The 22,810-nt window shown below is 43.7% G+C and overlaps 1 protein-coding gene across 2 annotated transcripts in view; it reads right to left on the reverse strand.

Annotated features, from left to right (window-relative positions):
- The window catches only part of CCDC171 (coiled-coil domain containing 171), a 2,807,212-nt gene that overhangs the window by 1,856,655 nt on the left and 927,747 nt on the right, over positions 1-22,810 (reverse strand). For both annotated transcript variants that reach the window (XM_078675985.1, XM_078675986.1), the window contains 2 exons: positions 19,515-19,602; positions 6,288-6,406 (listed from right to left, as the gene is read on the reverse strand). In XM_078675985.1, the coding sequence (XP_078532111.1) occupies positions 6,288-6,406; positions 19,515-19,602 (207 nt within the window). The remainder of the gene's footprint in view (positions 1-6,287; positions 6,407-19,514; positions 19,603-22,810) is intronic.

The raw sequence follows: 22,810 nt of genomic DNA on the forward strand, positions 1-22,810 counted from the left end.
TCTTCGGAACAAAAAACAGAAATGCCTAAGCACGTGAGGAGGAACGTATACATTTTTTTCACCAAGGAATAGATGTGCCTAGATGGAATAATGGTAACTGGTTCAATTGGTATAATTCAAACATGCAATCATATTTCCTATGGGGGGGGGGGACGAGCAGTTCCAAGGCTTTGCAAAAACTGAATCATAACAATGGCAAAACTTTGATAATAATTAATTTTTCCTGATAATCCAACTGATGTATGGGAAGTGCAAAAATAGAGCATGATTAGGAGAAATTATGATATCAAAATAAAGTACTCCTTTGTAAAAAAACAAGCTTTTTTTAAACGTATACACCCATAAACGGCAATAGGTCACATCAATATATGTCCATCACAATACAATCACTTTGTAGAGCTTTGGGACTGTATACACCATTCAGAAGGCTACCAGCCATAAGCCCAGTACCTGACAATAAGAGCAATACTTCTGTGGTCAGTATTGTTAATTGAGCGAATCACTCCCTACAGTGTTCATACAAGGTTAGGAGCACTGAGATATGATGACATACTGCTACTTGCCTATCTTTGCTGTGTTTTGCGCCTCAGCTTTTCATAACAAATATTGCTGTAAGGGTCCAAGATGGCTTTGAGTTGCGCTTTGGATGATATGATGGTGATTTAGGTTTCCATGCGGTCGTTACATACCTTTAGACCATTCCTCAACAGTGGGTGTGATACAGCATCCCCAGTTCATAGCAATCCTATTCTTGGTAAGCAAGAAGGCTAATGCAATGAATCGTCATTTATTGGGTGGCACTTCCCTCACAAACTTCAGAAGTACAAGCAATGGCTGCAGCTAATTTCTGTGGTCACTTATCTCAGAGACCCTGTCTATGATTGTTTGCCAAATCTGAATATTGGCTTGTTAAATGGAAAAAACTAGCATAGTCCGCGCCACAACGCAGGCACATATGTGAATGTCTTAAATATATTCTTTGCTGGGAGATGGGATGAAATGTGCCCTTTGGAGAAATCTAAAAAATGAAGAACTTTTATAAGGTTTCCAACAGTTGCCTTTAATGGTAGATGCATCTCAAACTGGAACTGAGTCCATTGGTGAACCATCAAGAGTTATAACGTCCTTAGGAATCTTCTTAGTTCTTTTAGAAATATTGTGTTTGAGATACAAATTGTGAGACATAAACATACTACATGAATTGATTATCTAAACCATTCATTGAATATCTAATATAGGTTAGTTAACACATTTCTCTCTTCTCTTTCTTAGGTGCCTGAAATTTTCCCACGTAATTTTGAGAATGAATATGGCAAACATCAAACAAATGTCCTGAGTCTCTATAATAGAGGAACAAACCAGCTTTCCATCAGTGTTCCTTTTCGTCCCCTGTCACTGGACTCCTAGACATTTCTATTCTTACTAAAAAAAAAAAATTCTAGCTGACAGACCCACTCAAGACTTTGCATTACTTTTTTCCTGAAGAGTGCTCTATTAACAAAGTTACGTCAATCAAGTCAGCAAAGGAGGTCGGACGATGAGAAGGAACCAAGTCATCCTTAAGCTTTTCTTTCAATCTATAATGAAACAGTGTCATTTGGGTTTTCTCAATCAACAGAGTCCCTGAAGACGACAGGTGAAAATGAGTCATTAGGTCATCACATACATTTCACTTTTCTGGATAGCACATACTCTTTCCTCAGCAAATTGCTCCAAATTTGAGCAAGTAAGAAGGGAACATTATCCAAACAGGGATCTAACATTGTCATTAAGGGAGTGGGGTAGCCTAAGCTAAGACAGAGCCAGCAAGATAATTAACAAATATCCCAGCTTTACTTGATCTTGAATAAACTAACCAGGGCAGGAAACAAAATGCAACATAAAGAAATCGGAAAAGATTCCTATAACTTTAGCTGATCCACCAGAATAATTGAGGACCATGAAGAGACTACTAGGAAATAAGTGGACCTAAATGCTAAGGCCAGCAATTGTCAACAATTACGAGAACCAACCTGATATTTTTTGCATTAGTTTGCAGAGGCAATGCAAATCTACTTAACTCTTTTATACCATTATTCCCAGTTCTGTACTAGAATGGGTCTCTGAGGAATACTTTGAAGAGAAATAGTTGCACTGGCACCCTACGGTGCGAGTGTCTCCTAGGGCACTGTCAATTGTGCTGAATAAATCAGCCAAGTTTAAACTAATAAAGTTTTCAACAAGATTTTGTGTAAAGTCTCATAAGTATTTTATTTATACTTGTAGCTTTTTCTTTTAATCAATTTGAGCTTTTTTCCATGTTACAATGAATCTTTCTGCTCCATGTGCAGTCATCATCCAGTTAATTTTCAAAATACACGAAAATTACATTCCTTTTCCAATGCATTTCGGCCTAGAGGCCTTCATCAAGGGAATCTGTGAAGCAACGTAAAGATTGTATCTATCACAAAGTGTACAAAACCATAGTACAGTAACATATATATTAATCTAACAAATGACATAAATTAGTAATCCCAGTTATTTGGATATTTACACTTCTTTATGTACCACTAAGCAATTCTATATAGCGTTAAAAATGTTCATAACATTTGTGTAGTCCATTTAGTGAACGTGGCTTGAACCTGGTTAATGAACCCGTGTTAATACACATGCTAAAATGACAAAGTATTTTGTATCGGCTTACACGTGTTAAATTCCTACTCAAAGAGAGTTAAACCCCTTTGTGTCGCTGTGTTTATGCGCGCTCATATGCCTTCCTGTATGTTGATGGCCGTTTAGTTATAAATTAACCAAAGTGACAAAGCGCTACTGATTTATGCCTGTTTACTCGAGCTACCAAAAACATTGAGACGCTTTCACCGAGATTACACTATACGCGGTGCGTCATAATTCGTGAACCGGGATACAATGTTACATGCTTTATCAAGTTCAAAGAACCGTCTTGGTTCTAAGGCCAGTTTAACAGTGATTGCAATACGCGGCGCGTTGTTATTTCTTACCGGGATGTGCTGCGGGCGACATGCTTGCTTAACGCTTCTGCTTCAATCTCTCTACCCGAAAGTTGGCGTGTGACGTATGTGGACTCGGTTAAATAATGCGCGCGCTTATTTTTAAAGGGCCAGGATCCCACGGGGTGTGGAAGGGATCTAGGTACAACTATGAAGTTCAACAACCTATTAGGGAGTGTAAACAAATTATCTAAAACATGCTCAGCACTGCAATAACGCATTCGATCTTTTTACAAAAACCACATTTATAAGTAACAACTGAATTCTGTCCTTTCGTTAATCCCATTTGGACGCAGGGTCTGTAAATGGTAAATCCAGTAATTTTCTCTTTTCAATAGAGCCTTTTTATTGTCCACCTCTTCATTTCTTTGCACCACTTCCAAAATGCATGCTTTGATTTGATTAATTTGATGATGGTGTTCAATGAAGTGGTTTGCAAGCGCTGACTTTATCACTTTGGTTCTGATGTTGCTCTTATGTTCTGTTAAACGGATTTTCAATTTCCGTTCCGTCTGGCCAACATAATTTGTTTACACTCCCTAATAGGTAGAGAGATTGAAGCAGAAGCGTTAAGCAAGCATGTCGCCCGCAGCACATCCCGGTAAGAAATAACAACGCGCCGCGTATTGCAATCACTGTTAAACTGGCCTTAGAACCAAGACGGTTCTTTGAACTTGATAAAGCATGTAACATTGTATCCCGGTTCACGAATTATGACGCACCGCGTATAGTGTAATCTCGGTGAAAGCGTCTCAATGTTTTTGGTAGCTCGAGTAAACAGGCATAAATCAGTAGCGCTTTGTCACTTTGGTTAATTTATAACTAAACGGCCATCAACATACAGGAAGGCATATGAGCGCGCATAAACACAGCGACACAAAGGGGTTTAACTCTCTTTGAGTAGGAATTTAACACGTGTAAGCCGATACAAAATACTTTGTCATTTTAGCATGTGTATTAACACGGGTTCATTAACCAGGTTCAAGCCACGTTCACTAAATGGACTACACAAATGTTATGAACATTTTTAACGCTATATAGAATTGCTTAGTGGTACATAAAGAAGTGTAAATATCCAAATAACTGGGATTACTAATTTATGTCATTTGTTAGATTAATATATATGTTACTGTACTATGGCTTTGTACACTTTGTGATAGATACAATCTTTACGTTGCTTCACAGATTCCCTTGATGAAGGCCTCTAGGCCGAAATGCATTGGAAAAGGAATGTAATTTTCGTGTATTTTGAAAATTAACTGGATGATGACTGCACATGGAGCAGAAAGATTCATTGTAACATGGAAAAAAGCTCAAATTGATTAAAAGAAAAAGCTACAAGTATAAATAAAATACTTATGAGACTTTACACAAAATCTTGTTGAAAACTTTATTAGTTTAAACTTGGCTGATTTATTCAGCACAATTGACAGTGCCCTAGGAGACACTCGCACCGTAGGGTGCCAGTGCAACTATTTCTGATACATATACTCCAAGCGGGGAGTATCCAAAGGAGCACGTTCTAACATTATATATGGATAAACTCTAAGCAGTGCACGACCAACCCCTTTCATTGTTTGAATACTTTGAAGAGGGCAGGGAAATTAGGTTGCCATCTGTCTTGTCTGATTTTCGTCCAGTTATTGACTACGAAGAATGAAATAAGGATTTGATGCCATACTTCAGTCAGTAAACACAGAAAAATTGTATTTTAGCACACCTCCTGATATATCCTTAGGAAACCCAAACCAAGAGACATTCTCTGGAGGCTATTTCTTGCAGCACATATGTTTCAGTATCAAACTCGTAATCTATATTTGAATGAGGGAAAAGAGAGCTTAGAGTGCACCTATTCCTCAATAGTTTTATTTTATTTTCTAATACCTAATCACTCCTCCTGATCTTTTCTCTTATGATGGTCTATTGTGTCATAGCTTTTCCCTGACTACCAAATTAAATCCGAACAAGGAAACGTACACAGACTTTCCATGCCAACCGCTAGCTACATACCTAAGATCCTATCTCACTAGCAGAAGGAGTTTCCTGATTCCCTGTATCCACTGCCAGTTACTACAGTTAACCAAATGTCAGCAGCAGGAGAGGACCACCATGTATACACACTATACTTTGCCTCACACAGACCACAAATATTGGCCTACCACCTGACAAAAATCATCATCTGACCACCAAAATGAAATAGAATACACAAAATCCAAAACATCCGAGTGGCTCATCTTGAAATGCAGAAAGAACAACGCTGATAACCCAAGAACGCTAGAAACAAGTGTTAGGCATAATTTGGAATTCCCTGAAGAGATCACAATTCCTTAAATCAAAGAATAGCTCCCACCACATAGCAAAAACAAGCAACCCCCTGACCTGTTTTCCTCATTAAATACAATAATCTACACACTGCAACCACACATAGGACATTTGAGGAAACAGTTAACTAATTGCACCCTACAATAAATGGAGTGTGAGTGTTAAACTGGCTTTCAGGATGAAGGTCGCTAAGTTTACGAGGAATCTGACATCAACTTTGAAGTCAGTTGTGATTAGTAGGATGAGTCTTCAGGGTTTTTATGAACAAGCAGTGCTGTGGCAGGGTATTTTTGGGGTGACAGAGGAGGGTGTTTGATGTTAGGGAATAATATTTAAGACAGTAACATGATCTGACCAACCCAGTGTTATTTGGAAAAAAGCATGGCAATAAAGACTACATTGATAGAGTTGACCTTGGTCTGGGACAGTTCAAAAAGTTGTTTGATCTTCATGTTGTCAAGAATGTCAAATAGTCCTTCTTTCCTGCTTGCTTACTGTAGTAATATGTAATATAGATGACAAATGCATTCCTGATGGGGCCTGTGGCTTCCCTGATGAAGGTTTAGCTGGGAAAAGGTTGACAGATCAGATGAAAGGTGGTGGTCTTGGGGGTAGATTGGCTCGTGAGCAGGGACATAGTAATAATATTTGTGGGTTCCTAGAGCGTGCATGCCTAGGACAGTTTAAATGTTCCATAAAGAGGGCTTAGAATATGTCTGAGCCAAGGCCCCAAAATCCATATGATGGTTCTACTTTAGAGTGTGATATGCAGACAGGTACACATTTTGAGGTTACTTTTAAAAACAATAATAGAACTAAACAAGAATGTTGAAGCAATAGATGAAATACAACGGCCTTGATTATAGGGGCATAGCACCATTTTCATTGTCATCACAGTTCCAGTATTCATATAACTATAACAATGCTAGTCGAGAAGTTAAAGAGTGCATGTGTTACCTCATTGTCCATTCGTCTCAGCTGGTTCTGTGAAAGAGACATGGATTCACCTAATGCATCAAGAAGTGATTTCATGCACAGAGGTGGATCTGATCCTTGGTGTACTGGTAATGAAACACCTAAAGACATATAGAACAAGAAAAATACATGCTGTGGTTAGTGATGGATTTCAAGGTTACTTGATTCACTATGCAAATCCTTTATTTTTGTAATGCTAAAGCTACTGTTCTGGGATCCCAGAAACATGTTTTACACTGCAACAGCAAGGGAAAGTGCTACCTATGTCATACTTGTACTGTATAGCCCCGAACGGATGTGACAACACCCAAATGGAATAGCATGCATCCCTATCCCCTCAGTTTCCAGGCATTCAAGTCCAAGAGAAACTCTGAACTTCTTGAAGTAATGCAAGGGAGGCAGGCCTGTGAATGAAATTTGATTTCTTCAAGTACAACACCTATCGAAAACAGATGTTATCAACACAACATAAGATTTTCACCTAATGCCAAAGAGCAAAAAAAGAACGTGTGCCGCCCATAGATAAGCTAGACTACAAATATGAACCTAGGTAATAACATTTCAAAATGGTTGAAGAGAAGCCTAAGGGGCTGCCTTAAAGATTGCTTCTGTAGGCACACTTCTCAGACAAGATATTGTGGCAGCTCTCCCACTAGTATAAAGTCCAATGTTACCCTCAGGATGTGGTTTTATTGATTTCCTTTTAATACTTTTCACATAGATGGCTAACTAGAGAGATCCATTGGTTTATTAATGTTAATGTCTTTAGATCATACCCCAAAGGCAATAAGCAGATGGTTGTGCATATGGTAATCAACAGTCCTTGACCTATAATGACAAAGAGCCCTGTTTGATCAAGAATACACACTCTTGCTTCCACATTACATGTTTTAGACCATGGAAAAAACCGGCAGTGGCAAATATCGGTTTAAATTAAAATATGTAATACCGTTAAGTGAGTATGAAGAAAGTGAAAGTTTCAATTTATTGCCACCAGAACAAATGTTTTAATGATCAAATACTTTAAATGAAATATCTAAATCAATAATATATGTGAATATATACACACACACACACTCACACACTTGCACACACATGCACAAGCGCCATAGTGTAGTCATAGTTAGGTCGTACTTTCTATAGGGAGAGTATGCCCTCCCTATTCCAGCTTTTTTGAGGTTTTATTAGTAGCTTAAATAAAAACAACACAATGACAGCCTGCAATGAACAAGTTACTTTCCTTCGGTAACGCTTTTTCTGGTAGATACAGTATCTGCCTGTGGATTCCTCACCTTGTGAATATCCCCTTGCGTCAGCAACATTCGGATATTTTTTGTTTGTAACTTTCGTGCCGACGTGAACGACGTCACAGATGCACGGCATCGCGCGCTACTCCGCTGATGTCACCGACACCATAATAGGCCCACGCCGGCGTGATGACATCAGTTCCGCCCTTTTTTACGTGCCTTCGAGGCACACAGACGGACCGACAACAGTAGATTTATACACAGTATACAATAGTCAAGATAACACACACAGTGTAAAGACAATGCAGTAATTCAAGTAGAATAAAACACTACTTTTGAGAATAACATATATACATTAAAACATTGCCATTATCTAAGGTATAGAAGAGTGGACAATGGGGAGGCGGGTGGGCATGTGAGGAATCCACAGGCAGATACTGTATCTACCAGAAAAAGCGTTACCGAAGGTAAGTAACTTGTTCTTCTGATGCATACATCTGCCAGTGGATTCCTCACCTTGTGAATAGAGTCCCACAGCAGTCCCCACTCATGGAGGAGGGTGTCCACTCTCCTATACCAGAAAATCCTGGAGGACAGAACGCGCAAAGTGGCCGTCCCTCCCCACCTCGGAATCCAAGCAGTAAGGCTTCGCGAAAGAGTGGACGGGGGCCCAAGTTGCCGCTCTACAAAAGTCCTCTACAGGCACACCCCTAGACAAAGCAGATGTTGAAGACTTTGCCCTAGTAGAATGAGCCCTAATACCCTCTGGAGGTTCCTTACCCGCCAGGGAGTAGCAGATCTTGATGCATATTATGATCCATCTTGAAAGTGTGCGCTTGTGCTGGTCATCCACCCTGAACTCTCTTGTTCTGTCCAGGTAGAAGCTCACCGCCCTCTTCGGGTCCAAGCGGTGAAGTCTCTCCTCCTCCTTGGAAGGGTGAGGGGGAGGATAGAAGGTAGGAAGGGTAATGAGCAGCCCTGGTCCTAAGAACCATTCGCTCAGCATGAATGGTCAAGAATGGGGGCTTCGAACTAAGAGCTTGAAGCTCACTTATCCTCCTTGCCGAGGTAATAGAAACCAGGAAGACCGTCTTAAAAGACAAAAGTCTCAAGGGACACTTGTGCAAAGGTTCGAAAGGAGAACCCATCAGGATAGTAAGCACCAGATTTAAGTCCCATTGAGGCACAATAAAGGGAGTAGGTGGAAATGTATTTGTAAGGCCCTTCAAAAATCTTAAAACCACAGGAGATTTAAACAATGACGGCTGATCCGGCAAACAGAGAAATGCCGACAGATCCGAAAGATAACCCTTGACTGTGGCAACAGCAAACCCTTGCTGCGCCAAAGAAAGAGCAAACTGCAGAATATCAGACAAACCAGCCTTCAAAGGGTCAACAGATTTCTCTCCACACCAAGTGACAAATTTAGACCATCTGTATGAATAGATTGATTTGGTGGAGTCACGCCTAGCCAAAAGAATGACATCCACCACATCATGTGGGAGAGAAAAGGAATTCAGGTTGCCCCGTTCAATCTCCAGGCATGAAGGTGTAAGGTCTTGAGGTGGGGGTGTAGAACCTGCCCCTCCATCTGAGAGAGGATATCTGCCCTGAAAGGGAGACAGAGCGGCGGGCACGAGGAGAGGTGGAGAAGATCTGTGTAGCATACCCTTCTTGGCCAATCTGGGGCGACCAATATGACTTGGGCCCGGTCTTGGCGAATCTTCCTCAGAACTCAAGGAATCAAGGGTATGGGAGGAAACGCATAAAGGAGTCTTGAGTCCCAATTCAACTGAAACGCATCCCCCAAAGCTCCCTGCATCAGATACTGGAGACTGCAGATCGACGGGCAGTGAGCATTCTCGCGAGTGGAAAACAAGTCCATCTGAGGAATTCCCCACATCCGAAAGACGTGATGAATTACCTCAGGATGGAGCCTCCACTCGTGGTCAGCTGAGAACTGCCGACTGAGACTGTCTGCACGAACGTTCAGAACTCCGGCCAGATGATTTGCCATCAGACAAAACTGATGGTCCTGAACCCAGGACCAGAGACGCAGAGCCTCCCTGCAGAGACACTGCGACCCCACTCCTCCCTGTTTGGTGACACACCACATCGCGGTGGGAAGGAAGGAAGGTCTTGAGTGACAAACGTATCGCCCGCAATTCCAGAAGGTTGATGTGAAGCAACCTTTCCTCTGGAGACCAAAGACCCTTGACCTCCAGATCCCCCAGATGAGCACCCCACCCTAGAGTGGATGCATCCGATATCACTGTGGCCACAGCTGGAGGCAGTTGAAAGGGCTTCCCTTGAGACAGGTTACCTTCCATTCTCCACCAAGTCAGATCCGCTGCAGTTTCTCTGGAGATCCTCACAGACTCCCTGAGATTCCCGTTGTGTTGATACCACTGCCTGCGGAGGCACCACTGGAGTGCCCTCATGTGCCAGCGTGCATTGTTGACCAACAGAATGCAGGAAGCCATCAGACCGAGCAGGCGAAGGACCTTCAGTACTGGAACGACCACTCCATTGTAAAATAAAGGAATCAACTCCTGTATGTCGCGAATCCTTTGAGGAGGAGGGAATGCACGACACACAGTTGTATCTAGTACCGCACCTATGAACAGGTTGTGCTGGGAGGGCACAAGGTGAGATTTGGGCACATTTATCGAAAAACCCAACCTGTACAACAGCTGAGTTGTCACTTGCAGATGATGGAGCACCTTCCCTGGGGATTCTGCTTTGGTCAGCCAATCGTCCAGATACGGGAATACCGGTATCCCCGATCTTCTGAGATGTGCTGCCACCAAAGCCATCACCTTGGTGAAGACATGAGGCGCAGTAGTACGACCAAACGGTAGAACCACAAACTGGTAATGTTGTGATCCTACCGTAAAACGGAGATACTTCCTGTGCGACTGCAGGATAGGGATGTGAAAATATGCATCCTGCAAGTCTATTGACACCATCCAGTCTTCTTCCATCAGCGCCTGAAGAACCTGTGCAAGGGTGAGCATCTTGAACTTCTCCTGTTTTAGGTAAAGGTTCAAGATCCTGAGATCCAGGATTTCCTTGGGTATCAGGAAATACCGGGAGTAGCATCCCTGACCGCTTTCCTGCTCTGGAACCATCTCTAACGCACCCTTTCTTAACAGTGTCTGGACTTCCTCCTGCAGGAGTAACAGGTGTTCCTCCATGCAAAAACCTTGGCAAGGAGGGTAATTGGGAGGGAATTCCCGAAAGGGAAGAGCATACTCATTCTCTACGAGATTGAGAACCCAAAGATCTGATGTAACCGATTCCCAATCCCGTCGAAAATGGGTAAGCCGACCCCCTACAGGACCCGCATGATCCGGAATGGCGGATCTAGGGCTGCTTTTCTGTGGCTGGGGGATTGGAAGAGGTGGAGGAGGAGGAGGATTGACGTCCTCGAGGACGAGCTCTTTGCTTACCCCTGTATGATTTATACAGCGGATTCTGCTGTTGCTGCTGTTGCTGCTGTTGACCTTGACGGTATGGACGAAAAGAAGAACGTCCAAACCCTCGATACCTTTTGGTAGATGAACCTCTAGTCTGCAGCCCAAAAGATTTGGCAGTAGCCCTACTGTCCTTTAATCTTTCCAAAGCTGTATCAGCTTTTTTACCAAAAAGACCAACACCGTCAAAGGGCAAATCCAATAACGCAAGCCTGAACGTCCGCCGAAAAGTCTGATGACTTCAGCCAGGCACCCCTTCTAGAGGCAACAGCAGTTCCCAAATCGAGAAACTGAATCAGCGGTGTCTGGCCCGCTCTGGATCACTTGACGTGCAGCTGCCTGTGCATCAGCCAATACCTCATCAAAATCCTTCCTGTTGTCATCAGGAATTTTAGGAGCCAACAGTTGCAATGAATCCATAAGGGCATGTATGTATCTACCCATAAGGCAAGTGGCATTAGTCGATTTTAAAGCCATACTTGCTAAAGAGAAAGATTTCATCGCAGTCTGATCCTGTTTCTTAGATTCCTTATCCCCAGGCACTTGAGGGAATGCACCCACAGTCTTTTTTGAACAGGCTGCCTGAATAACCAGACTTTCATGCAAAGGATGCGAGGATAAAAACTCAGGATCCCCAGGTGCAACTCTATACCTCCTTGCAACACTTTTAGCCACTGCAGGAGCAGTAAGAGGCTTGCTCCAAACCTCCAAAATAGGTTCAGTTAATGCTTCATTAAAGGGAAGCAACGGTTGAATAACAGAACTTGGGGAATGGAGAACCTCAGTCATTGGATTTATATACCACTGTAGGCAAGGTTAAATTTAAAAGTTCTGCAGCCTTCCTCATGACCATGTGGTATGGCTTAACATCCTTTGAAGGGGCATCAGACACAGATGGCAGCTCCCATTCAGGAGAAAGTTAGTTCCAGACCACTAGCTTCTCCTAGATCTTCAAAACAGTCCTCCTGAAGCTCACCTTCTTCCATCTCAGCCTCAGCTTCTCTATATCTTTGCTCCTCTATGAGGCGCTGAGCATCCCTTCTGGATCTCTCTTTCAACAGCCGCGCCGTTGGATCCGTGAATGACTCCGACGGACCCGGTATCGACGTCGAGATCGAATCCCTAGGCCCAGGGCGCTGTTCTCGAGGTCGACTTGGAGCCGGCGACATCGGTATCGGCGTCGACAACCTCGGCGGCGCCGAATAATGCCAAGGCGGCGTCGGAGCCGGCATAAATGGCATGAAGGGAGCTGAAGCATAAGAGTGGGGAACTCCTAAACTATGCGCCAGAGGACCCATAGGACACGAAGGTGCACCAGAGGGGTACCATGCTCTGGAATAAACACCATACATAGCGTTTAAAAACCCAGTAGGGTCTTGACCTGGAGCTGGGAAAGGTGGGTGAGAACCCACAGACTGACCCTTCAGAGGTTTCTGATTTGCCTCCTCTTCCACAGGTGGTCGTGTCATCGAACCCTCATTCAAAGGGACGTCTTCATCCTCTCGAGCCGGAGACGGCGCCTGAGACGGATTCAAAACCGGAGTTGGCGATTGAACCTGCGACTCCGAAGGCGAAGCCTCACCTTCTGGATCCAAGACCTCAGGTGATGGAGACACTATATTCTTCCCATGCTTCCTCTTAGGCAACTTCCGTCTCGAGTCAGAATCCTTACTGGAGTGATGCCGAGATTCATGCCTTCACTTCTTATGCTTCTTTTTCGACTTCGAAGCATGATCGGATGACGACTTCGAAAGCGACGCCGAGCGTGATCTTGACCTCTACCTCGATCTCGACTTCGATCTCGCCCTTCTCGAACGGGATCTCGAAGTCTTCTTTTCTTTACTTCCTCTTAACTCCGCCATTAAAAGCTTAGTCTCCCTCTCTCGAAGTGCCTTCGGATTCATCTTCTTACACGTAGAACAGCTATCGACATCATGGTCCGAACTCAGGCACCAGATAAAGTCCTCATGCGGGTCCGTGATCAACATCATTTTGCCGCACTCTCTACATGGCTTGAATCCGGTCTTCTTAGTCGACATCTTCAGTGAGACAAAGAAGTAAGAAAACAGAGAAAACAGTAACAAAGTTACCAACAGCTACAGAGATTCCCCGAAACCGTTAACGTCGACGACTCGGAAAAAAGGGAACTGATGTCATCATGCCGGCGTGGGCCTATTATGGTGTATGATGACTTCAGCCAGGCAGCCCTTCTAGAGGCAACAGCAGTTCCCATAATGCGAGAAACTGAATCAGCGGTGTCTGGCCCGCTCTGGATCACTTGACGTGCAGCTGCCTGTGCATCAGCCAATACCTCATCAAAATCCTTCCTGTTGTCATCAGGAATTTTAGGAGCCAACAGTCGCAATGAATCCATAAGGGCATGTATGTATCTACCCATAAGGCAAGTGGCATTAGTCGATTTTAAAGCCATACTTGCTGAAGAGAAAGATTTCATCGCAGTCTGATCCTGTTTCTTGGATTCCTTATCCCCAGGCACTTGAGGGAATACACCCACAGTCTTTTTTGAACAGGCTGCCTGAATAACCAGACTTTCATGCAAAGGATGCGAGGATAAAAACTCAGGATCCCCAGGTGCAACTCTATACCTCCTTGCAACACTTTTAGCCACTGCAGGAGCAGTAAGAGGCTTGCTCCAAACCTCCAAAATAGGTTCAGTTAATGCTTCATTAAAGGGAAGCAACGGTTGAATAACAGAACTTGGGGAATGGAGAACCTCAGTCATTGGATTTATATACCACTGTAGGCAAGGTTAAATTTAAAAGTTCTGCAGCCTTCCTCATGACCATGTGGTATGGCTTAACATCCTTTGAAGGGGCATGAGACACAGATGGCAGCTCCCATTCAGGAGAAAGTTAGTTCCAGACCACTAGCTTCTCCTAGATCTTCAAAACAGTCCTCCTGAAGCTCACCTTCTTCCATCTCAGCCTCAGCTTCTCTATATCTTTGCTCCTCTATGAGGCACTGAGCATCCCTTCTGGATCTCTCTTTCAACAGCCGCGCCGTTGGATCCGTGAACGACTCCGACGGAGCCGGTATCGACGTCGAGATCGAATCCCTAGGCCCAGGGCGCTGTTCTCGAGGTCGACTTGGAGCCGGCGACATCGGTATCGGCGTCGACAACCTCGGCGGCGCCGAATAATGCCAAGGCGGCGTCGGAGCCGGCATAAATGGCATGAAGGGAGCTGGAGCATAAGAGTGGGGAACTCCTAAACTATACGCCAGAGGACCCATAGGACACGAAGGTGCACCAGAGGGGTACCATGCTCTGGAATAAACACCATACATAGCGTTTAAAAACGCAGTAGGGTCTTGACCTGGAGCTGGGAAAGGTGGGTAAGAACCCACAGACTGACCCTTCAGAGGTTTCTGATTTGCCTCCTCTTCCACAGGTGGTCGTGTCATCGAACCCTCATTCAAAGGGACGTCTTCATCCTCGAGCCGGAGACGGCGCCTGAGACGGATTCAAAACCGGAGTCGGCGATTGAATCTGCGACTCCGAAGGCGAAGCCTCACCTTCTGGATCCAACAGCTCAGTGATGGAGAGACCCGTCTGGGTTGACATTAGCATCGGTGTAAGACCTGACAGTGTACGGGCCAAGTGCTCAACCTCCCCGACCCAGTGGCCTGCATCTCTATATATCAACTAAGAGTCATGGTGATGCCAGCTGCCATGTACATGTGAATAGTGTGTGCCCTATGTTGTGTCCGGATGTCTGGTCCTCCAGATATCCAGTAAGTCATGATCAGTCATCATGTTGTTAATATGTACGACTGCCACTGACTTCTGTTGGAGGCTTTCATAAGATCTTTCCATGTCACCCTATAGGATGCAGTTAAAGTCACCCCCATTATGAGAGTTTAGAGGTCTGTGGAGAGCACCCGTCCCCACAGCTAATCAAAAAAACATGGGTTGTCTACAATGGGTCCATGGCAGTTAACCACAGTTAGCCTAATATGAGTAAACAGCCCCAACAAGATTGTATAACGCCCCTGACTGTCACTGATGCATCCAAGCATTGCAAAAGTGATGCTAGACTTAAGGAGAATCGCTACTCCTCACATTTAGGAGGAGTAGGGGGAGTAAAGCAATATGAAGCCCAGCGTCTGGCTAACAGTCTATATGTATGTTGTATAAAATGGGTCTCTTGTAGCAGGGCCACACTAATTTGGTGCCTGTCTTAGTATACAAGAACCAGCCTCATTTTCCTCTGATTATTGAGACCTCTCACATTCCAAGTGATACATCTCGTCATTCGTGCATGTGCTGTCATGCCTGCTGACATCATTTCCCAGCTGGAAGTGGCCTCAACCTGATGCAATGAGACTTACTACCCTTCAACGTCAGTCGCTGTTGTCTAGTGTTTATGCGGTGCAGCAGCTGGATAACTAAAACCCTTTCCCAAAATAATCCAAACCCTTCCCCCACCCACGCTGATGGCCAAGTCCCACCAGGAAACGCATTTTTCCCTACTAACATCTGCCTGTGATAGAATATAGTGAGTCAATTACCCCTCCAACTAGAAAAGAACAAAATAGTGAGATTAACCCCTGGGGTGCACTCAGGTAGCTGCTGGTTTAGTCCTCAACTTGGAGTTAAGGGTGTAGGAGGTGGAGATATGTACATGCCGGCCATAGTTAATCATGCCGGAATACAGCCAGCCATCCTCCCATGTTTAGCACCCATACGTACTGTCGTGTTACACTGTGGTCCCCCAAGCCGGTAGGGACCATGTAGGCAACTCTGCAAACCCCACTAAAGGGCATGATATTAATCTGAGACCTCATGACGGGATGGGAGTGTGGTCTGTCGCAGGGGAGACTCTGCAACTTTCCTTCCCAGCTAGATTTTTCATAAAGTCCTCTGCTTGTTTCAGAATCTTAAAGACATGTTGTTTGCCTTGATAGGTAGACTGGAGGTGCCCCTTTATATAACATGGCGTTTGGTATTGTGGGTTGTATAACTTTTTGCTTCACTGAGGGATATTTTCAGTGAGCATCTTGCAAGGCAAACATGAAATCTGTGAGAATTAAATTTAGTTGCCCTCGAACTTGAGGTCACATTTCTCATGTACTCGCCGAGAAACTGCGCTATGATAGGCTGGGCAGAGCCTCTAGGCAGGGGCCTTGTCATAAGGGATCTGTACGAAATTTCAAATACAAGTAATCTGGAGAAAACTTCTTCTCCAAAGAGTATTTACAGCATATGTTCTATGTAAATCTCCATCTTCCCCTTGTTGGCTGATTCATGGATTCCCAGTATTCTATTATTATTAGGCCTGGAGCAGGCTTCCAAAGCTATGGTGTCTAAACGTGTGTTTAATGCGGCAATTTTGGGTGTCAATGAAGACTAGGCGGTTCTGCATTGACCTGAAGAGTGCCTTCATATCCTCATCGGGGACATCAATTCTCCGCACGAGCCTCAGAGCATCCATATCACTCCCCTCTACTTGAGGTGTCTTGGGCCCCCTGAGGGAGTCAAACTGCAGGTTGGACTGCCTGGCATTCACTTTCCCGATTTTCAGCATAACTTATCAGGGGGAAACTGGTAGCATTGGGCCCTCTGAATGATTTCGTGGTGCATATTGCAGGTTCTGGACACGGGACCGCGGGGCCCGAAGGCACGCCGGCCGGAGCCCCAGGGCCTGTAAAGGCAGTCCAAGGCAGCAAGACACTCTTGCAACCTGTTCGGGAGTCACCGACGGACCAGGGTATAGCGGGTAGGCCATTGGATTCCCCGGCTCCAAAGGAGCCGCAGGGGTGGAGCCCCTGTCCCCCTCGTCCGCCTCTGGGGAGCGACGGGGGGACATCGGAGAGCGAACATACTTCTTCAACTTCTTTTTATGGCGTCGCTTACCGGAATCTGAGGGTGAAGACTTGGAGCCCGAGGAGCAACGGCTCCGGTCACGTGAGCGGTCCCCGGAATGGCCCCTAGACACGGAGCGGCGGTGAGAGGAATACCGGACTTCAAGCAACTTCTGGCACTGCTCCCACAGGGCCTTCGGGGCCATGGCTCGACAGTCTTGGCAGTCGCAGGAGTCATGGTCGGTCTCTAGGCCCTACGAGCACCAGGAGACAGAAGGGGAGACAAAAGTCTTAAAAGAGTAGTCAAAAAATGACTGAGGTACGTGCTCAATCCGGATCTGTGCTTTCGGCGCGGAAAAAGAAAGAACTGACATCAGCGCGCATGGGTGGCGCCTAAGTAGTCTCCATGATGTCATCTCGGTGTATACGACGCCACGACGGACGCGGAGCCACATGACGCCTCCTACTGATGCGCAGGGGTACTGCTAAGCAAAACGTTCCGGATCCAGTCTGACGCCTGGGGATGTTCTAAGGTAAGGAATCTATCACTAACGTGGCACTTTCAGATTTTTAGAACAAATGAGTGAGTGGGTGTGCATGTCCACTCAGGCTTTCTCCAGGATGGCTTTCTTTACGATGGCAAATATGTGACAAAGGGCGATAGCCATGCGGAATTGTACGGGCGTTTCTCTGCAATTTAACGTCATATGAGGGGAAGGCCCTCCCTGGTGAACTGCTGGTAGGCGTCCAGCTGGCAGCCACCTGGTAACTATGATTTTCCTTTAATATGACACTAGATCTGAGGATTGTCAACACATGAGGGACATAACAGGAACCGTAACATGCTGTTATTTAAATTGTTTATTACTTGGCATTACTTTTCCTTCTCTCTGTTTTTATTAACCACTGCAGGCCCAGTATCATTGAGGTGGATATGTATTACCGTGCCCTGATGAAATTGCCGCAAAATTGTAAGGTAATGAAACATGTCGTCTGTTTAACTTAAATTGGTCTAAACATGCCGTTGTTTTAACTAGGAGTGAACACTAGACCAATATTAAATACATATGATAGGTGTTCACAACCTATTTTAATGGGGAGTTCAGGTGACTCTTACTTACACATTACTGGGAAAGATTATTTTCTTCACTTTTCTCATTGTTCGCATTTAGTTGAGTTAGGTCACTTACCTTTACTTTTTTGTCATGAAAGTGCCGCTGATGACAAAGTGAGCTCACTGGTGAGCACCTACCAACAGCTCTGTGGTGGTTGCTTAAGTGAGGCACTTTCTGACCCACCTCATATTTTGTCATATTCTCTCATACTTCTTATGACTAATGTGCCAGTATCATTCTTATTTTGGTGGGAATATTGGGACATGCCGGTGGTTGATTGTTTTATCCAAATAAACATACACGTATGACTGAAAAAATATAAAAATAGCCTACCTAGGAGGTATAGTTGTGTATTATTCGGAATTAGGCCCTTTTGTTGAGTAACTGGCTAGGCTCACACCTGCTTAGCTCAAGGATACCCTCCTGGGTGATAGTGTACTCTACAAGTCTGCATAACATGACTAACATGACTAACATCATCAGTCCGCTGATACGTAGCAAAAGGGGGAAGCTGTGGAAAGGCAGTCAGTCAAATTCTGTGATTGTTACACTGTCTGATTATCCTGCCTACAGGTGCCTATTGTTCATCTACTTGTGCATGAACAATTTTACTTGAATATTTACTTTTTAAACTCGTTCTCAATTATAATATTCTATATGTCCATCGAGGCTGAATTCGTTTCCGTTAAAAAAGGAAAGATACGTTTCATATCCGGTCAAAGGAACGGCAAAAAATAATTCAAAATCATTGGCAAAGTTTATGTTTAGAGATCGTCACGAAAAGTGCTGAAATGATATTAGAATGTTATTCATGTTTTTATTCCGTTTTTATGAATTGGATTTTAGATGTAGGTGTTGTAGGAATTGTTTATATCCAAAATAAACAATTGATTGATATTTGATGCAGAATATTCTGCCAGTCTTCATCGCAGCTATGTCCTAAATTCTATAAACAAATAAACCAATCATTCTGAAGACGTTTAGTAAGCATTGAACGTGGGTTTCAAGTTAATCCTTGAGGGCAGAGTGTGTAGCTATATTCACATTGTATAGGGCTAAGATCTCTAGATGTTTTTTTAGAAATTCATGCAATGCTAATGTAGAACAAAAAATGTGTCGTTATAAGAAGGATAAGAAAAAAGCCATTTTCATTGTCATGTGTTCTCGTTATGATTTTGAATATGTGACCTTAAAGCTGGCGAAGGTTGCTTCCTGAATCTGGCTCAGTTCAATCAAAACATCTGTTCTCATTGCAGGCATTCTGCACGGATCCATTCTCTGTTGGGTTCAAAGCACTGCAGACAAGACCTTTCTTGTCAGCTCTTGCTGGCCTTAGTACGTGTACATCAAGTAAAACAGCAGGCCCACATTTCATTACCGTTTCCCAGCCAGCCAGGACACTTGACTGCTGTGAAGATCGCTGTTACCATGTCATGCAATCAAACCATGGAGAGAGAAGGGACTACAAGATGAACCCCGCAGAAATCCCACACAGCAATGGCATTGTACATTGACATACTCATCTGTCCTTCTTCACCTTCAACTAACCTGGATTTAGATAGTGATCCGCTAGCGACTGCAAGTTTGTGGCGTAACATTTGAGAGCTTCCTCAAGGTTGGCATTGCGCGTCTTGACCTTTTCATATTCGACAGAATGACAGCAAAAAGGTACAGCAGAAAAGAACACATCGAAAGTGAAAGTTAAAAGCTAAAAAATGTAAGTCATGTAAATTAAAACATTCATCTTACAGGGTTGAAATATCAAACAACAAATCATCATTCAAGACATTCAGGGTCTGATTTTGAGAGTTGTTTGCATATCTATTTTTTTTATTTTTTTTTATTGAAGTAAAGATCATGAGCACATAATCGAACTTTGAGCTTCTCAACATGCGACTGTGGGATTGCAAGAACAGTGTACATAACAATATATTGTAGGAATTAAAGCAAAAGACAAAATCAAAGCTTAAATGCTGAGAAATTCCGCTATTTCAGAGATTATACAATTATACAAGATAGGTAAACATCAGGGCGGTGATAAAGACGTAGAGAAAATATTAATATATATCATGGTACAAAGAAAAATCTAAAATAATCAGTCTTCTGCGTATATATTTTCTAACCGGACCCCAAATTTGCTGCCCGAGTGCCCTTTTCCGCCTTCCTTTCAGCGCATACAAACTATGTTCAATATTATAGGTAAGTAGAAACCGGGCCCGTCATGCTTCAAATGAAAGGGGATCACTTTGTAGCCAGCACAAGGCGATGCATATCCTTAGAACCGCTGTGGCGACAAATATCAAATAACCAGTGTTAACACTAGACACAGCCTGGGCACTCCCCGAATCTATACCCAATAAAATCTGCGTGAGTGTAAGCTGAAAAGGAATACCCAGAATCTCAGAAAGAAACTTATTTACATGCCTAAACAATTCCTTCAATTTAACACATGTACCAAAAATATGCATCACATCCGCATGTTGAGTACTGCACCTAAAGCATTTCCCATCCGGGTCCCCACCCAACTTTGAAATTTTATCTGGAGTGTGGTACAAATAAAATACGGTTTTATAATGTTGAGTCACAAGGTTGGCGGACATAAGAACTCGTCCAGCAAGCTCGATTGACCTTTCAAGCAGAATACCATGGCATCCTAGCCTATTTTCCCATTTGCTTGCTTGTGCTTCTAGATCATTAGGCATGGCCTCTAGCATTAAGTTATACAATACCCCGATCCGAGCTCCTTTCTTGTTGGCGTCAATGAGAGGATTGGGTGAGATGGATACAGTAGTTTTCAGTAAGTAATCACGTAATTGCAAATACTTAAAAAAATGTGTAGTTGGAAGTTGATATTGTTCCTTTAACTCGGTAAATAATTTTAAACCGTCCCCTGTATATAAGTCCCCCAAAATTATTAAGCCTTTCGTTCGCCAGTTCACCACTATACAATCCCAACAGATACTAGGATAAAAAAACAGGGCAGTCAATGGAGTATATCTAGAGACCTTTTCCATTTTATAGATCTTTTTAATTGCCTTCCATAATTTATAAGCGGCAGCAACCACCTTAAATCTGGTGCATTTGTAATAATTCCAGTCCATATGGAGGAAAAGGCAATTCCTAGCTTCCACACCAAGAAGTAGACTGTATATTGAGGGTTGTAGTGCTGGCTCCAGGGGTCCTACCCCTGTAAGTAAGATGTTCATGTGATGGAGCATGCAAGCGTAGTAATCTAAAAGAAAATCCAGTACCGCCCACCCTCCTACAGCCCTTGGCAAAACCATATATTTTTTTGCACGCGTCTCCTTTCCCTGAGACCATAAAAATTTCATACAGATCAACTGCAATTGTGCAATTGTGCCATTGTGCAATGTAACTAAGGGGGATCTCTAATGGTACACACCGATAAAAATAGAGGATCTTGGGTAATACCATCATTTTTAGAGTATTACATCTGCCAACTAGCGTTAGATGAAGGTTAGATGAAGGCATTCATACTGATCCAGTTGTTTTCGGATCTCAGTGAGTAATCTCTGCCAGTTAGATTGTATCGTAGTGGAGGCGAGGGCTCTTATCTGTACCCCTAAATATGTGACCTCTGTAAGAACCCTAGTATCTAAAAAAGACTTGATGTTAACACATAGAATCTGAGTCTTAGCAGTGTTTAATTTGTACCCAGATACTGAGCCATATACCGCTGCTAGATGTTCAATCTCGGGCATCGCCACAGCAGGCTTTGGAGAGAGTACAGCAACATCATCAGCATACGCTAGTACCCGATATTGTTGCTGATGTACCATGACTGGCGAAATCCGAGAGTTGTTCTCCATCATTTTTAAAAACGATCGATGTAAAGGGCAAATAGCAAAGTGGAACACGGGCAGCCTTGCCTTGTTCCACTTTGTATTGAAACCAATGCCGATTGCAGCCCCATTACATAGATCCGTGTTCTTGGCTGTTGATACAATGTCTGTATAGATTTTTATATATTTTGGACCAAACCCTCGAGACTTCATCACATCCCATAGGAAAGCCCATGACACTTGGTCAAAAGCCTTCTCGGCATCCAGTAGTATAAGGCTTAGCGGTACTTCCAAACCGTTTGCATAGTCTATTAAAGCGATAACCCGATTAATGTGATCGGTTGTGCCTCGTTTGGGAATAAACCCATGCTGATGCACAGAAACCAGCGTAGATATCACACCTGAAAGCCTTGCCGCCAATATTTTCGAATACATTTTTCCATCAGTGTTTAACAATGAGATAGGCCGGTATGAGGCTAGTTGACCTGCAGGTTTTCCCTTTTTTCCTAAAAACCACTATACTGGCCTCATCCCATGTTTTAGGATACGATCCGGTCTGCGCCAGCCTAAATGTAGCTAACATGTCGTGTTTCAAAGCTTGAAAAAAACATTTGTACATCTCTAACGGAAGCTTATCGGGACCCGCTGCCTTTCCTGCTGGGAGTCCTTTAATTGCCGCTTCAAGTTCAGACATCAATATTGGGGCCTCTAGCTTAGCTGAAATTTCAATTGTCCCAGCAAAGATGTGGCTTTACTGCTATCATAATCTTCTCTGGTATACAATCGAGTATAGAACTGTCTGAAAACTTCCACTATTTCCATTTCACTCTCTACCACTTGCCCAACTGTATCCTTGATACTATTGATTCTTTGTGCGGCTTCCCTCGTTCTCATTTTCTGGGCCAAGCACCTGCCACTTGCCTCCCCATACTCATAAAGAAGCTGTCGTTTGACAGTATAGGTTTTTGCCGCCTCTCTGCTCCATTTATGGTTTACCTTTGCCTTACATCTAGCTACCTCCGCTGCCGAGCCCTGGGTATC

This window comes from Lissotriton helveticus, chromosome 2_1, assembly GCF_964261635.1.
Source record: "Lissotriton helveticus chromosome 2_1, aLisHel1.1, whole genome shotgun sequence".
NCBI lineage: Eukaryota > Metazoa > Chordata > Amphibia > Caudata > Salamandridae > Lissotriton > Lissotriton helveticus.